This window comes from Babylonia areolata, chromosome 19 (genome assembly GCF_041734735.1).
Source record: "Babylonia areolata isolate BAREFJ2019XMU chromosome 19, ASM4173473v1, whole genome shotgun sequence".
Classification (NCBI taxonomy): Eukaryota; Metazoa; Mollusca; class Gastropoda; order Neogastropoda; family Buccinidae; genus Babylonia; species Babylonia areolata.
Genome location: NC_134894.1, coordinates 2,670,015 through 2,687,514, shown reverse-complemented (window position 1 = coordinate 2,687,514; position 17,500 = coordinate 2,670,015). Strand labels below are relative to the sequence as shown.

Sequence of the window (17,500 nt, the reverse complement as noted above, 5' to 3'; positions counted from 1 at the left end):
ATGTGTCTCCAAGCGTCTCCAAGGTAGATGAGACACATGTGTCTCCAGGCGTCTCCAAGGTAGATGAGACACATGTGTCTCCAGGCGTCTCCAAGTTAGAGGAGACACATGTGTCTCCAGGCGTCTCCAAGTTGCAAGAGACACATGTATCTCCAAGCGTCTCCTAGTTGGAGGAGACACATGTGTCTCCGGGCGTCTCCAAGTTAGAGGAGACACATGTGTCTCCAGGCGTCTCCAAGTTGCAAGAGACATGTATCTCCAAGCGTCTCCAAGTTGGAGGAGACACATGTGTCTCTGGGCGTCTCCAAGTTGGAGGAGACACTTGTGTCTCCAGGCGTCTCCAAGTTACAGGAGACACATGTGTCTCCAGGCGTCTCCAAGTTGCAGGAGACACATGCCCGACAGTCAAGCTGTGAAAGGGCCAAGAAGGAAGGCCCACAGTCTGACAGACAGACCAAGCCACCAGACGTGCTCTGCACAAACTGTGGGAGCTGACTCCACGTTCTCAAGGGGTTGTCAGGCCACGACTGACGCTGCCCCAGAAACTTCAGCCACAGTCACTCCATCGTCCTTCGAGGCTCACGGCTGCCTGCTACTACTACTACTCTGCTGCCAACTCTTGTCTCTGACGTCAATGATAAAACAGAACAAAATCAAAACGTCCCGTGTGAGGATCTTCCCGAACTGCTGTTCAACGTCTCAACATCTTGTTGATGATCCACTGTGACAACGAAGGTATGTCAAGAACTATCGGTTCCCGAGTGATGATGGACTTGATCAACTAAGCTGATAAACTGCCCTTCTATCACAGTGGATTTCTTATACAGATGTTTGCTAGGGGGCAGCACTATCGTTGCCATGAGTTCTTTTTCAGTGCGCCAGTGCGTGCTGCAGACGGAACCTCGGATTATCGTCTCATCTGAATGACTGGACACTCAGTTTGATTTTCCTGTCACAGTTGGGAGACAGGGAGAGAGCGGGAATGGAAGCCAGACCCTGACGGCTACCGTACTGACAGATGGGCGGGTTAACCATTCTGCAACCTTCCTCCTTGGCTATACTTTTATCAAAGAAGAGGGCTTTAGAACAGATGGCGGTGGTATGATCCCCAAAGGCCAACTACCCCCCAAGACTGCAGCACTAAGAGCCTGTGAAAGGTGGACATAATGCACACGGCTCGCATTTCCGCAAAACGTGCATCCTACAGCTGAATAGCGCTTAACGAGTCACCTGCCTGTGCACCAAACACTGGATCCATTCAGTCCCTTCAGCGCATACAAAACTCTGCTGCCCGACTCGTCCTCAGACAGAAAAGATATGAGCACAGCACTCCTCTTTTTCAACATCTCCACTGGCTCCCTGTCTCACACCGAATAAAGTACAAGATCAGCACTCTATGTTATAGATGTATTCACAAATCAGCCCCTTCCTATCTCTGTGACTGCCTTCACCTTTACACTCCATCTCGCTCACTACGATCGGCTTCGGATCCACTCTGTTTACGTATACCCAGATTCAAACACTCGACTGTTGGCCGCCGTTCTTTCTGTCTCTGGACCTTGCAATTGGAATGAACTTCCTCTTTCGCTTCGTCAAGTCTCCACACTCAGCTCTTTCAAGCATGGCCTTAAAACCCACCTCTTCCCAAAATAGCCTCCCTTCCCTGCCTCTTCCTTGTCTTGAGTTTCTCCAGTTTTAGAGTTATGTATGCGTGTGAATGACTGATGCGAAAGCGCTTTGATTTGTCTCTGCACAAGATTCAGCGCTATATAAATACCATTATTATCATTATTAAAAGCAAAAAACACCACCACAAACTCCACGTGAGTGCAGCGGTGAGTTCACACTGTCCAACCCTAAAGGCTGTGTACCACAGTGCAGTGAAGACGGGTGATGGTAACCACCACTGGGTGTGTGTCAGCTGATCTCTATTTTATTGCTCATTTTTGGCGTTTGCTGATTAATGTCTTTTGCACATGTGCATGTGCATGTAATAAAACGCTTTGAGCTTTATTTGAATAAGAACAGAAGAGATACTGAAGAGAACAGAACAAAATTGGTCTTTATTACCAAGTGTACTGGGGTCACAAGGAATATGGGAGAGTGTGGGGGGAGGGGGAGGTAGTACATAAAAAAGAACAACATAAATCGAAAATCATACAGAAACACAGATACATTAGAATTATGGATGCATACATGTGCATACCAATATAAGAACTCACAAATGCACATACACACACTCACACACACACACACACGCACGTGCGTGCGCGCGCGCGCACACACACACTCACACACACACACACACAATTTCTGATTTGAACATAAGCCGCACATAACATATGCATGGGGCTGATGACTAGATCTTCAGGTAAAGTGTTCATTAAAATCATTATCATCCTTCTTTTTAGCAGTAGAACCACAGCAGCAGCAGCAGCAGTAGTAGTAGTAGTAGTAGTAAGAGGAGGAAGAGGAGGAGGAATGGTAGTATTAGTGCTCTTGTTAAAAATGTTATTCCAGTTGGTTTGTTGCTTCATTATCATCTTCTTCTTCAATATTTGTATTTTTATTATTTGAGCTGTCTTCAGGGGGAAAGCACTGAACAAGCGAACATTATTATTACTATTAACAACATCACTATCATCATCATGACATACTGTGTCACTGACCTGAGGTAGATGAAGGGGTGGGTGCCTTTAGGAAGGTATATACTGTGTCACTGACCTGAGGTAGATGTAGGGGTGGGTGCCTTTAGGAAGGTACTGACTGTCACTGACCTGAGGTAGATGAAGGGGTAGGTGCCTTTAGGAAGGTACTGACTGTGTCACTGACCTGAGGTAGATGAAGGGGTGGGTGCCTTTAGGAAGGTATATACTGTGTCACTGACCTGAGGTAGATGAAGGGGTAGGTGCCTTTAGGAAGGTACATACTGTGTCACTGACCTGAGATAGATGAAGGGGTGGGTGCCTTTAGGAAGGTACTGACTGTGTCACTGACCTGAGGTAGATGTAGGGGTGGGTGCCTTTAGGAAGGTACATACTGTGTCACTGACCTGAGATAGATGTAGGGGTGTGTGCCTTTAGGAAGGTATATACTGTGTCACTGACCTGAGATAGATGAAGGGGTGGGTGCCTTTAGGAAGGTACTGACTGTGTCACTGACCTGAGGTAGATGTAGGGGTGTGTGCCTTTAGGAAGGTATATACTGTGTCACTGACCTGAGGTAGATGTAGGGGTGGGTGCCTTTAGGAAGGTACATACTGTGTCACTGACCTGAGGTAGATGAAGGGGTGGGTGCCTTTAGGAAGGTACTGACTGTCACTGACCTGAGGTAGATGTAGGGGTGGGTGCCTTTAGGAAGGTATATACTGTGTCACTGACCTGAGGTAGATGTAGGGGTGGGTGCCTTTAGGAAGGTATATACTGTGTCACTGACCTGAGGTAGATGTAGGGGTGGGTGCCTTTAGGAAGGTATATACTGTGTCACTGACCTGAGGTAGATGAAGGGGTGGGTGCCTTTAGGAAGGTATATACTGTGTCACTGACCTGAGGTAGATGAAGGGGTAGGTGCCTTTAGGAAGGTACATACTGTGTCACTGACCTGAGGTAGATGAAGGGGTGGGTGCCTTTAGGAAGGTATATACTGTGTCACTGACCTGAGGTAGATGTAGGGGTGGGTGCCTTTAGGAAGGTACTGACTGTCACTGACCTGAGGTAGATGAAGGGGTGGGTGCCTTTAGGAAGGTACTGACTGTCACTGACCTGAGGTAGATGTAGGGGTGGGTGCCTTTAGGAAGGTACTGACTGTCACTGACCTGAGGTAGATGTAGGGGTGTGTGCCTTTAGGAAGGTATATACTGTGTCACTGACCTGAGGTAGATGAAGGGGTGTGTGCCTTTAGGAAGGTATATACTGTGTCACTGACCTGAGGTAGATATAGGGGTGGGTGCCTTTAGGAAGGTATACACTGTGTCACTGACCTGAGGTAGATGAAGGGGTGGGTGCCTTTAGGAAGGTATATACTGTGTCACTGACCTGAGGTAGATGTAGGGGTGGGTGCCTTTAGGAAGGTATATACTGTGTCACTGACCTGAGGTAGATGTAGGGGTGGGTGCCTTTAGGAAGGTACTGACTGTGTCACTGACCTGAGGTAGATGTAGGGGTGGGTGCCTTTAGGAAGGTACTGACTGTCACTGACCTGAGGTAGATGTAGGGGTGGGTGCCTTTAGGAAGGTACTGACTGTCACTGACCTGAGGTAGATGTAGGGGTGGGTGCCTTTAGGAAGGTACTGACTGTCACTGACCTGAGGTAGATGTAGGGGTGGGTGCCTTTAGGAAGGTACTGACTGTCACTGACCTGAGGTAGATGTAGGGGTGTGTGCCTTTAGGAAGGTATATACTGTGTCACTGACCTGAGGTAGATGAAGGGGTGTGTGCCTTTAGGAAGGTATATACTGTGTCACTGACCTGAGGTAGATATAGGGGTGGGTGCCTTTAGGAAGGTATACACTGTGTCACTGACCTGAGGTAGATGAAGGGGTGGGTGCCTTTAGGAAGGTATATACTGTGTCACTGACCTGAGGTAGATGTAGGGGTGGGTGCCTTTAGGAAGGTATATACTGTGTCACTGACCTGAGGTAGATGTAGGGGTGGGTGCCTTTAGGAAGGTACTGACTGTGTCACTGACCTGAGGTAGATGTAGGGGTGGGTGCCTTTAGGAAGGTACTGACTGTCACTGACCTGAGGTAGATGTAGGGGTGGGTGCCTTTAGGAAGGTACTGACTGTCACTGACCTGAGGTAGATGTAGGGGTGGGTGCCTTTAGGAAGGTACTGACTGTCACTGACCTGAGGTAGATGTAGGGGTGTGTGCCTTTAGGAAGGTATATACTGTGTCACTGACCTGAGGTAGATGTAGGGGTGTGTGCCTTTAGGAAGGTATATACTGTGTCACTGACCTGAGATAGATGTAGGGGTGTGTGCCTTTAGGAAGGTACTGACTGTCACTGACCTGAGGTAGATGTAGGGGTGTGTGCCTTTAGGAAGGTATATACTGTGTCACTGACCTGAGGTAGATGAAGGGGTGGGTGCCTTTAGGAAGGTATATACTGTGTCACTGACCTGAGGTAGATGTAGGGGTGGGTGCCTTTAGGAAGGTATATACTGTGTCACTGACCTGAGGTAGATGTAGGGGTGGGTGCCTTTAGGAAGGTACTGACTGTCACTGACCTGAGGTAGATGAAGGGGTGGGTGCCTTTAGGAAGGTATATACTGTGTCACTGACCTGAGGTAGATGTAGGGGTGGGTGCCTTTAGGAAGGTACACCTGGTACACTGTATCAATGGCCTTCCTCAGAGCGCTGGAGTCCACCAGTCTGTCTGTAACATGGAACACAATAACCAGCCTGTAACACGGAACACAGTAACCAGCCTGTAACACGGAACACAGTAACCAGCCTGTAACACTGAACACAGTAACCAGCCTGTAACACGCATAATAGAAACCAGCCTGTAACATTGAACACAGTAACCAGCCTGTAACATTGAACACAGTAACCAGCCTGTAACACGGAACACAGTAACCAGCCTGTAACACAGAACACTACTAGTAACCAGCCTGTAACACGCATCACAGTAACCAGCCTGTAACACAGAACACTACTAATAACCAGCCTGTAACAGGCATCACAGTAACCAGCCTGTAACACTGAACACATTAACCAGCCTGTAACATTGAACACAGTAACCAGCCTGTAACATTGAACACAGTAATCAGCCTGTAACACGGAACACAGTAACCAGCCTGTAACATTGAACACAGTAACCAGCCTGTAACACTGAACACAGAAAAAGAGGGAGCATTTGTAGTAAGATGACACCGTAAATATCAGAAAAAAAATAAAGAGAATACAAACAAACAAACACATAAACAAGCAAACAAGAGGACAAAAGATGAGAAATGGGATCATTTTGTACGAAAATCTCGGGGGAGAAAAAAACAGATTCAAAAAGTCTGGGCTGGGTGGGGGTGGGGGGGGGGGGGGGGGTTGAGTTTCGCAATTATCTATCTTTTTAAAAAAAAAATTTTTATCAAGAACGGATAGCAAGGAAGAATTGATACGGCGACTGAAGGCTGTACTTTTGACTTTGACACTTTGACATTTTTATTGTCATTACCTGTAATGGTCTATTGACAAGGGGGGTGACGGGGATTAATTCTTAAATCCCCTTAAATGCAAAGCAACATTCTGCTTAACAGCATTTCATCACCAAACAAATAAACAAACAAAATCTCTAAATATAACTCTCTCACGATACATTAAGCAAGCGGAACACACACACACACACACACACACAAAGAAACTAATCAATCAAACTCGACCACCCATTCTAGGAGTGAAATAGTTCAATATATCAATTATCTACCTTACCAAATTAACATAAGAAAATAAAATTTACATATGGATATCCTCCTCATTTACTCTGGTGTGTTCTGATCATAGTGATTATGCCTTATTTTTTGTGCTTCTGAGATAAATTTAGCTACTGACTGTATGATATATTCATCATCAGACGATAAAACAGAAAAAACATCATGTCTTTTAGCTAGATGAGATTCAAAAAATGTACATTTTTCTCTTACTTTATCGTATAATTTACAATGAAACAAAAAATGTTTTTCGTCATCTACACTAGATGCACACAAAGGACATGGCAATTCTGTGGATGCTGCAGGTTGAAACCACAATTTATTTGCATTGAAACCAAATGTCCGTAGCCGAAATCTTGCATAATTTAACCTGTGCCACTTATCTGTGATGACTGTTAGATATTTTTCAGTATGAAATATACTTTTGAATGAGAAAAACCAACTATATTTCTCTTTGCTTTCCATATCTGAATGCCAATTTTGCTTAAAAGAACAAATCAATCTATCTCTAAATTCTGATATAAACTGCTGTTCATTTCCCACTTCCTGATACATCCACACAATTCCAAAACCGTGTTCAGACAAAACCTTTTTTACACTATAAGTCCAGTTTTCCTTTCCTAATTCCATTTGTAACAACATCATCTCGTAAGCCTGTCTGGGTAAACGTGATTGTGGAAGTTTCAATAATTTCAACCAATACTTAATGCATTTTACAAATGTTCTTATATACAAAGGATATCTGCCCGTTTCCCCATATAACATTGTGTTGGATGAATGAATTGGCACATTTAAAAAACGTTTAATTGCATAAGTATGTACTTTTTCCATCTGTGAATTTACCTTTAGTCCCCAAACTTCGGCTGCATATGTAAGTATAGGTTCAATCTGTGTATCGAACATTTTCCAAAACAAACAGTAATCAATAGACTTAAGCTTTTTTTAATGAATTCAATATTTCAATAACACCTTTCTTTGCTTTCCTGCAAGATTCTTCCCAAGCATAATTTAAGCTTAATTTTGTTGAGAATATCATTCCCAAATATTTATATGAATTTATAACTTTAACATCCTCATTTCCATAAAGCCATTTTTCGTGCACTGACAGATGTCCACCCATTCTAAATACAATAATGTTAGTTTTATCCATGTTCACTGTTAAACCCAAATAGTCTGCTTCTTCTTTCAATGCATTTAATTGGTTCTGTAAACCCCTAACAGTTCCAGACAAAAGAACAACGTCATCTGCAAATAACAGTAAAAATATCTCGATTGCTCCCGGAATTAATTGAATTCCATGTCTTCCTTTTCTCGACAATTCTGTTGCTAATTCGTTAATAAAAAAGGAGAACATTTGTGGGCTCAAAAGACAACCTTGCTTTACCCCATTTGGGCAATCAAAATATTCTGAATATATACCTTTCTCACGTACGCATGCAAGCACTGACTTATAAACACCTCTAAGAGCATTGTATAATTTGCCATTCACACCACTTTCACGCAGAACATGCCATAATACATTACGATTCACGGAATCGAAGGCCTTCCTGAAATCAATGAAAGCAACATAAAGTTTTGTGTTATTGAGTAAGTATTTTTGGACAAGTGTGTACAATGTAAATATGTGATCTGTTGTACTGTAGTTACTTCTGAAGGCTGTAGAGAAAGAGAAAAAGAACAAAAGAGAGTCAGAGACAGCGAGTGAGACAAAGAGAGGAGTGAGACAAAGAGAGACAGAGAGTGAGACAAAGAGAGACAGGAGTGAGACAAAGAGAGACAGGAGTGAGACAAAGAGAGACAGAGAGTGAGACAAAGAGAGACAGGAGTGAGACAAAGAGAGACAGAGAGTGAGACAGAGACAGAGAGTGAGACAAAGAGAGACAGAGACAGCGAGTGAGACAAAGAGAGACAAAGAGTGAGACAAAGAGAGACAGAGACAGGAGTGAGACAGAGAGAGACAGAGAGTGAGACAAAGAGAGACAGAGAGTGAGACAAAGAGAGACAGAGAGTGAGACAAAGAGAGACAGGGACTGAGACAAAGAGAGACAGAGAGTGAGACAAAGAGACAGAGACAGCGAGTGAGACAAAGAGAGACAGAGAGTGAGACAAAGAGACAGAGACAGCGAGTGAGACAAAGAGAGACAGAGAGTGAGACAAAGAGACAGAGACAGAGAATGAGACAAAGAGATACAGAGAGTGAGACAGAGAGTGAGACAAAGAGAGACAGAGAGTGAGACAAAGAGAGACAGAGAGTGAGACAAAGAGACAGACAGAGACAAAGAGAGACAGAGAGTGAGACAAAGAGACAGAGACAGCGAGTGAGACAAAGCGAGACAGAGAGTGAGACAAAGCGAGACAGAGAGTGAGACAAAGAGACAGAGACAAAGAGAGACAGAGAGTGAGACAAAGAGACAGAGACAGCGAGTGAGACAAAGAGAGACAGAGACAGCGAGTGAGACAAAGAGAGACAGAGACAGCGAGTGAGACAAAGAGAGACAGAGAGTGAGACAAAGAGAGACAGAGACAGCGAGTGAGACAAAGAGAGACAGAGAGTGAGACAAAGAGAGACAGAGACAGCGAGTGAGACAAAGAGAGACAGCGAGTGAGACAAAGAGAGACAGCGAGTGAGACAAAGAGAGACAGAGACAGCGAGTGAGACAAAGAGAGACAGAGAGTGAGACAGAGACAGAGAGTGAGACAAAGAGAGACAGAGAGTGAGACAAAGAGAGACAGAGACAGCGAGTGAGACAAAGAGAGACAGCGAGTGAGACAAAGAGAGACAGAGAGTGAGACAAAGAGAGACAGAGACAGCGAGTGAGACAAAGAGAGACAGCGAGTGAGACAAAGAGAGACAGAGAGTGAGACAAAGAGAGTGAGACAAAGAGAGACAGAGACAGCAAGTGAGACAAAGAGAGACAGAGAGTGAGACAAAGAGAGACAGAGACAGCAAGTGAGACAAAGAGAGACAGCGAGTGAGACAAAGAGAGACAGAGACAGCAAGTGAGACAAAGAGAGACAGAGAGTGAGACAGAGACAGAGAGTGAGACAAAGAGAGACAGAGAGTGAGACAAAGAGAGACAGAGAATGAGACAAAGAGACAGAGACAGCGAGTGAGACAAAGAGAGTGAGACAAAGAGAGACAGAGACAGCAAGTGAGACAAAGAGAGACAGAGAGTGAGACAAAGAGAGACAGAGGCAGCGAGTGAGACAAAGAGAGACAGAGAGTGAGACAAAGAGAGACAGAGGCAGCGAGTGAGACAAAGAGAGACAGAGAGTGAGACAAAGAGAGACAGAGAGTGAGACAAAGAGAGACAGAGAGTGAGACAAAGAGAGACAGAGGCAGCGAGTGAGACAAAGAGAGACAGAGAGTGAGACAAAGAGAGACAGAGGCAGCGAGTGAGACAAAGAGAGACAGAGAGTGAGACAAAGAGAGACAGAGGCAGCGAGTGAGACAAAGAGAGACAGAGAGTGAGACAAAGAGAGACAGAGAGTGAGACAAAGAGAGACAGAGAGTGAGACAAAGAGAGACAGAGACAGCGAGTGAGACAAAGAGAGACAGAGAGTGAGACAAAGAGAGACAGAGAGTGAGACAAAGAGAGACAGAGACAGCGAGTGAGACAAAGAGAGACAGAGAGTGAGACAAAGAGAGACAGAGACAGCGAGTGAGACAAAGAGAGACAGCGAGTGAGACAAAGAGAGACAGAGACAGCGAGTGAGACAAAGAGAGACAGAGAGTGAGACAAAGAGAGACAGCGAGTGAGACAAAGAGAGACAGAGACAGCGAGTGAGACAAAGAGAGACAGAGAGTGAGACAAAGAGAGACAGAGGCAGCGAGTGAGACAAAGAGAGACAGAGAGTGAGACAAAGAGAGACAGAGAGTGAGACAAAGAGAGACAGAGAGTGAGACAAAGAGAGACAGAGGCAGCGAGTGAGACAAGACAGACACAGAAGGGGAACACACTGATCGATAGCTTTTGAAATGCTACTAATGGCCAGGTTTCCTTGATTCTTCCTCCCATCAACCATCACGGATACGCACAAGTGAGTGAGTGTTCCAAACACACACACACACACACACACACCCGCTCACCCACCCACCCACCCTCGGAAAACCCGATCGTCTGTTCTGAACCGGACAGTTTGCACAGGGAAGCCCTGATATTCTCACAACCTGTTTGTATCTGGACTCTCTGTTCCCCTCTCTCTCTCTGTCACACACATAAACACACAAATGATCGCACGCGCGTTCGCACACTCACACACACACACGAATGCATGGAAGCACACGCACACGAAAAATCTCTCTCTCTCTCTCTTTCTCTCTCTCTCTCTCATACACACACAGATGTGCACGCACACGCACGCCCCCCCACCCCTCCTCACACACACACACACTCTCTCTCTCTCTCGCTCAAGCAAAACACACATTTGCGCGCGTGCATTCCGAATCCCCCAACGAAATGAGGCATTAATGTGAAGATTACGACACTGTCACAGGAAAACAACAAAAACAAACAAACAAACCCTCCCCCCAAAAACAACAACAACAAACAAAAAAAAAAAGTGAAGATTACGACACTGTCACAGGAAAACAACAACAAAAACAAATGGGGAAGGGAGAATGAGAGGCGCGCACACACACCCACACCCACGCACGCTCTCTCTTTGTCTCACAAGCACACTCTGACACGATCACGCACTTCCCAAAGCCCCCCACCCCCTCATCACCCAGCGAAAAGTGGCATTGATTGTGACAGTCACAGAAACAAACAAACAAGGGGGGTGGAGTAAGAGAGAGTCGGGGGCGCGCGCGCGCACACACACACACACACACAAAGACGCACTCATTTACATACACACACAAGCACACATTCATATACACACAACCACGCTCTCTCTCTCTCTCTCTCTCTCTCTCTCTCTCTCTCTCTCTCTCTCTCTCTCTCTCTCAAAGAAGAAGAAGAAAAGACCCAAAGGGCGATAAGCTCTCAACCCAGCCCCGACAGCAAAGTACTATTGATTTCTGAAACCACTTTAAGTGAAACAAGACGCAAACTTTGAGTCAAGGAGAGAGAGGGGCGTGGGAGAGAGAGAGAGAGCTGCTTGTCAGAGACACAGACACTGACCATTAATTTTCCACAAAGTCTGACCTCATAGAAAGTGGAACAGACACTGACCATTAATTTTCCACAAAGTCTGACCTCATAGAAAGTGGAACAGACACTGACCATTAATTTTCCACAAAGTCTGACCTCATAGAAAGTGGAACAGACACTGACCATTAATTTTCCACAAAGTCTGACCTCATAGAAAGTGGAACAGACACTGACCATTAATTTTCCACAAAGTCTGACCTCATAGAAAGTGGAACAGACACTGACCATTAATTTTCCTCAAGGTGTGAACACAGAAACAGGACCATCACTGCACTTTTCAAGGTGTGAACACAGAAACAGGACCATCACTGCACTTTTCAAGGTGTGACCAACAGAAACAGGACCATCACTGCACTTTTCAAGGTGTGACCTCACAGAAACAGGACCATCACTGCACTTTTCAAGGTGTGACCTCACAGAAACAGGACCATCACAGCACTTTTCAAGGTGTGACCAACAGAAACAGGACCATCACTGCACTTTTCAAGGTGTGACCTCACAGAAACAGGACCATCACAGCACTTTTCAAGGTGTGACCAACAGAAACAGGACCATCACTGCACTTTTCAAGGTGTGACCAACAGAAACAGGACCATCACTGCACTTTTCCTCAAGGTGTGACCTCACAGAAACAGGACCATCACTGCACTTTTCAAGGTGTGAACACAGAAACAGGACCATCACTGCACTTTTCCTCAAGGTGTGACCAACAGAAACAGGACCATCACTGCACTTTTCAAGGTGTTACCTGACAGAAACAGGACCATCACTGCACTTTTCAAGGTGTGACCAACAGAAACAGGACCATCACTGCACTTTTCAAGGTGTGACCTCACAGAAACAGGACCATCACTGCACTTTTCAAGGTGTGACCTCACAGAAACAGGACCATCACTGCACTTTTCAAGGTGTTACCTCACAGAAACAGGACCATCACTGCACTTTTCCTCAAGGTGTGACCAACAGAAACAGGACCATCACTGCACTTTTCAAGGTGTGACCAACAGAAACAGGACCATCACTGCACTTTTCAAGGTGTGACCTCACAGAAACAGGACCATCACTGCACTTTTCAAGGTGTTACCTCACAGAAACAGGACCATCACTGCACTTTTCCTCAAGGTGTGACCAACAGAAACAGGACCATCACTGCACTTTTCAAGGTGTGACCTCACAGAAACAGGACCATCACTGCACTTTTCAAGGTGTTACCTCACAGAAACAGGACCATCACTGCACTTTTCCTCAAGGTGTGACCAACAGAAACAGGACCATCACTGCACTTTTCAAGGTGTGACCATCAGAAACAGGACCATCACTGCACTTTTCCTCAAGGTGTGACCAACAGAAACAGGACCATCACTGCACTTTTCAAGGTGTGACCAACAGAAACAGGACCATCACAGCACTTTTCAAGGTGTGACCTCACAGAAACAGGACCATCACAGCACTTTTCCTCAAGGTGTGACCTCACAGAAACAGGACCATCACAGCACTTTTCAAGGTGTGACCTCACAGAAACAGGACCATCACTGCACTTTTCAAGGTGTGACCAACAGAAACAGGACCATCACTGCACTTTTCAAGGTGTGACATCACAGAAACAGGACCATCACAGCACTTTTCAAGGTGTGACATCACAGAAACAGGACCATCACAGCACTTTTCAAGGTGTGACCAACAGAAACAGGACCATCACAGCACTTTTCAAGGTGTGAACACAGAAACAGGACCATCACTGCACTTTTCAAGGTGTGACCTCACAGAAACAGGACCATCACAGCACTTTTCAAGGTGTGACCTCACAGAAACAGGACCATCACAGCACTTTTCAAGGTGTGACCTCACAGAAACAGGACCATCACTGCACTTTTCAAGGTGTTACCTCACAGAAACAGGACCATCACTGCACTTTTCCTCAAGGTGTGACCAACAGAAACAGGACCATCACTGCACTTTTCAAGGTGTGAACACAGAAACAGGACCATCACTGCACTTTTCCTCAAGGTGTGACCACAGAAACAGGACCATCACTGCACTTTTCAAGGTGTGACCAACAGAAACAGGACCATCACAGCACTTTTCAAGGTGTGACCACAGAAACAGGACCATCACAGCACTTTTCCTCAAGGTGTGACCTCACAGAAACAGGACCATCACAGCACTTTTCAAGGTGTGACCTCACAGAAACAGGACCATCACTGCACTTTTCAAGGTGTGACCAACAGAAACAGGACCATCACTGCACTTTTCAAGGTGTGACATCACAGAAACAGGACCATCACAGCACTTTTCAAGGTGTGACCAACAGAAACAGGACCATCACAGCACTTTTCAAGGTGTGACCAACAGAAACAGGACCATCACAGCACTTTTCAAGGTGTGAACACAGAAACAGGACCATCACTGCACTTTTCAAGGTGTGACCTCACAGAAACAGGACCATCACAGCACTTTTCAAGGTGTGACCACAGAAACAGGACCATCACAGCACTTTTCAAGGTGTGACCTCACAGAAACAGGACCATCACTGCACTTTTCAAGGTGTGAACACAGAAACAGGACCATCACAGCACTTTTCAAGGTGTGACCAACAGAAACAGGACCATCACTGCACTTTTCAAGGTGTTACCTCATAGAAACAGGACCATCACAGCACTTTTCAAGGTGTGACCTCACAGAAACAGGACCATCACTGCACTTTTCAAGGTGTGACCAACAGAAACAGGACCATCACTGCACTTTTCAAGGTGTGACCAACAGAAACAGGACCATCACTGCACTTTTCAAGGTGTGACCTCACAGAAACAGGACCATCACTGCACTTTTCCTCAAGGTGTGAACACAGAAACAGGACCATCACTGCACTTTTCCTCAAGGTGTGACCAACAGAAACAGGACCATCACTGCACTTTTCAAGGTGTGACCAACAGAAACAGGACCATCACAGCACTTTTCAAGGTGTGACCTCACAGAAACAGGACCATCACTGCACTTTTCAAGGTGTGACCAACAGAAACAGGACCATCACTGCACTTTTCCTCAAGGTGTGACCTCACAGAAACAGGACCATCACAGCACTTTTCAAGGTGTGACCAACAGAAACAGGACCATCACTGCACTTTTCCTCAAGGTGTGACCAACAGAAACAGGACCATCACTGCACTTTTCAAGGTGTGACCAGCGCGTTGTGTCCAAGTGTCGGTCAGCCATCAGCCCCCCTCCTCCCTCCCCAATATCATTTTAGTACATTCCTTCAGGAAGTTGTGGTTACGGGAAATATCGATACGTCGCCGCGAGACTTTGGCGTCCCCTCAAAACTTACATGCACAGAAACGACCACCTGTTTGAAGGCTACTACACTGCCTTGCACTGCTCTCACCACTGTTTCCAGGTTCTCTCCACAGCAAGCGCTGCTGAAAGCCTTCCGAGCTGACTCTGTAGCAGTGCAGGGTCTACTCAGGTCAGTGGCTTCATGGCGACCTGCCCCTGGAACTGCGATAGAGACAGAGCGATCACTGCTCACTAGCTGGATTAGAAGTCCACGGCCTGACTGGCTGTGTCATGGTGCCTCAACAAGACTCCTGATATTGACACTGTCTGAAAAACTGCCAGCAATACCACGTTGTTGTTTGTTTGCCTTTTTTCCCTGGACACAGTGAATCTAAAATAATGAAATAAAAACAACATGCAACGTGTCTGTTGTACATGTTATAGGCTGACAGGTGTCTGCCATAAAGTCCTTTTTTCTTTCGAGTGGCAGACCTGACTCATACCATGAAACAGCACACGGCATATTGTTGTGTTTATTTTGTGTGTGATGTTTTCTTTTTCTTCCCCCAAGCAGATAAAAGAAATAAATAATATAAACAAACACCTGCGCGCGAACGCACACACACACACACACACACACACACATATATATATATATATATATATATATATATATATATATATATATATATTGAGTGAGAGAAAGAGATTAAAGATTCAAGATTCAAAAACTTTATTCCTCAAGGATAAAGATTTTAGGCATTGCCTAGTCTTCCAATCTGTCCTTGTGACAACAAAAACAGTAACGATAAGACACAACAATAATAACAATGGTAAACACTACTACTACCACTACCACTGCTACTACTATTACTACTACAACTACTACTACTACTACTACTACTAATGATAATTATAATACTAATCAACGGACCATCATCATCATAAAAATATAATGAAGGGAACACTGTCACACACTCACACCCACCCACCCACACACATATGCACACACTCGTCCCCAAACACACACATCCTTATTCATATACATATTTGCACATACACCCACATGCATGCATGTCTACATGTACATACAGATATGTATGCATATGCATACATAAACATAATTAGGTATCAAATCATATTGTAGTACATTACAAATCGCATTGTAGTACAATAACAGATATTGAAAAAAGAAAAGAAAAAAAATCAAGAAGTGAAGGGGTTATTAAGACTGTCAAATTAATCACCACACAGAATACAGGAAAGAGGCACGACTGAAATGAAAATATATAAACAGAGCAGAGAAACATAGTTATACCACTGTACATATACAACAGTGGTGAGAAATCTGACGCTGATGTGGCAGGCAATAACATCCAATCAATAGCATGCATGTAACACATGAAAATCACAACAGGGTGAAAATAAGATGAAACACGTTAGTGTATGTAAAGGAATAGACAGGGCATACATTCCACGTTGGAAGAGAGTTCCAAACAGATGATCCAAAAAATGCAAAGCTAGATTTGTACAAGTCAATGCGCACACGAGGCAGAATATAATTATCTGAATCGTAACGCTCTGTTGCAATTTGAACAAATTCACTGAGGTACGGTGGTGACATGTGGTTGTGTACTTTGAACATGAGGACCATTCTATTCAAATTGCTTGTACAGTGGTGATATTTCCAGTTTTGTTAATTTCTCATCTGTTGATAGTGAGTTGTCGGGTAGAATAAGTTTAGCTGCTCGTCTATGTAATGAGTTAATTTTTTTGAGCTGGTTGTGACTGGCATTGCTCCAGACTGTAGATGCATAATTGATATGAGAAAGACAATGTGCCCCGAAGAATAATTTTCGGGTTGGAGCATCGACATAATGCCTAAGTTTACTGAGTAAGAACAGACTGCGAGCTAACTGTTTGCGGACATGGTTAATATGAGCTTGCCAGTTTAGTTCTTTATCAGAGAGAGAGACAGAGAGAGAGAGAGAGAGAGAAAGAGAGAGAGAGAGAGAGAGGGGGGGGGGAGGGAGGGAGAGAGAGAGAGAACGCCTCTGAGAGGGAAGTGGGGGGCTAGTTTCACTTTCAGATTCAATGTGGTGTCAAAGCGTGCGATTGATTCATATCATATGTAACACCTGATCTGCTTTTAACAACGACAACAATATCAACAACAACAAAATACTTTTTTTTTCCACAGTGCAGAAGGCTGACCTCGCCCTGAACACAGTGCAGAAGGCTGACCTAGCCCTGAACACAGTGCAGAAGGCTGACCTAGCCATGAACACAGTGCAGAAGGCTGACCTAGCCATGAACACAGTGCAGAAGGCTCACCTAGCCCTGAACACAGTGCAGAAGGCTGACCTAGCCATGAACACAGTGCAGAAGGCTGACCTACCCATGAACACAGTGCAGAAGGCTGACCTAGCCATGAACACAGTGCAGAAGGCTGACCTACCCATGAACACAGTGCAGAAGGCTGACCTAGCCCTGAACACAGTGCAGAAGGCTGACCTAGCCCTGAACACAGTGCAGAAGGCTGACCTAGCCATGAACACAGTGCAGAAGGCTCACCTACCCATGAACGCAGTGCAGAAGGCTCACCTAGCCCTGAACACAGTGCAGAAGGCTCACCTAGCCATGAA

The 17,500-nt window shown here is 45.1% G+C and overlaps 1 protein-coding gene across 3 annotated transcripts in view; it reads right to left on the bottom strand.

Moving 5' to 3' along the window:
* LOC143293375 (DNA mismatch repair protein Mlh1-like) overlaps positions 1-17,500 on the bottom strand; it is a 182,461-nt gene that overhangs the window by 72,172 nt on the left and 92,789 nt on the right. For all 3 annotated transcript variants that reach the window (XM_076604183.1, XM_076604184.1, XM_076604185.1), the window contains one exon: positions 5,282-5,375. In XM_076604183.1, coding sequence (XP_076460298.1) covers positions 5,282-5,375 — 94 coding nt within the window. The remainder of the gene's footprint in view (positions 1-5,281; positions 5,376-17,500) is intronic.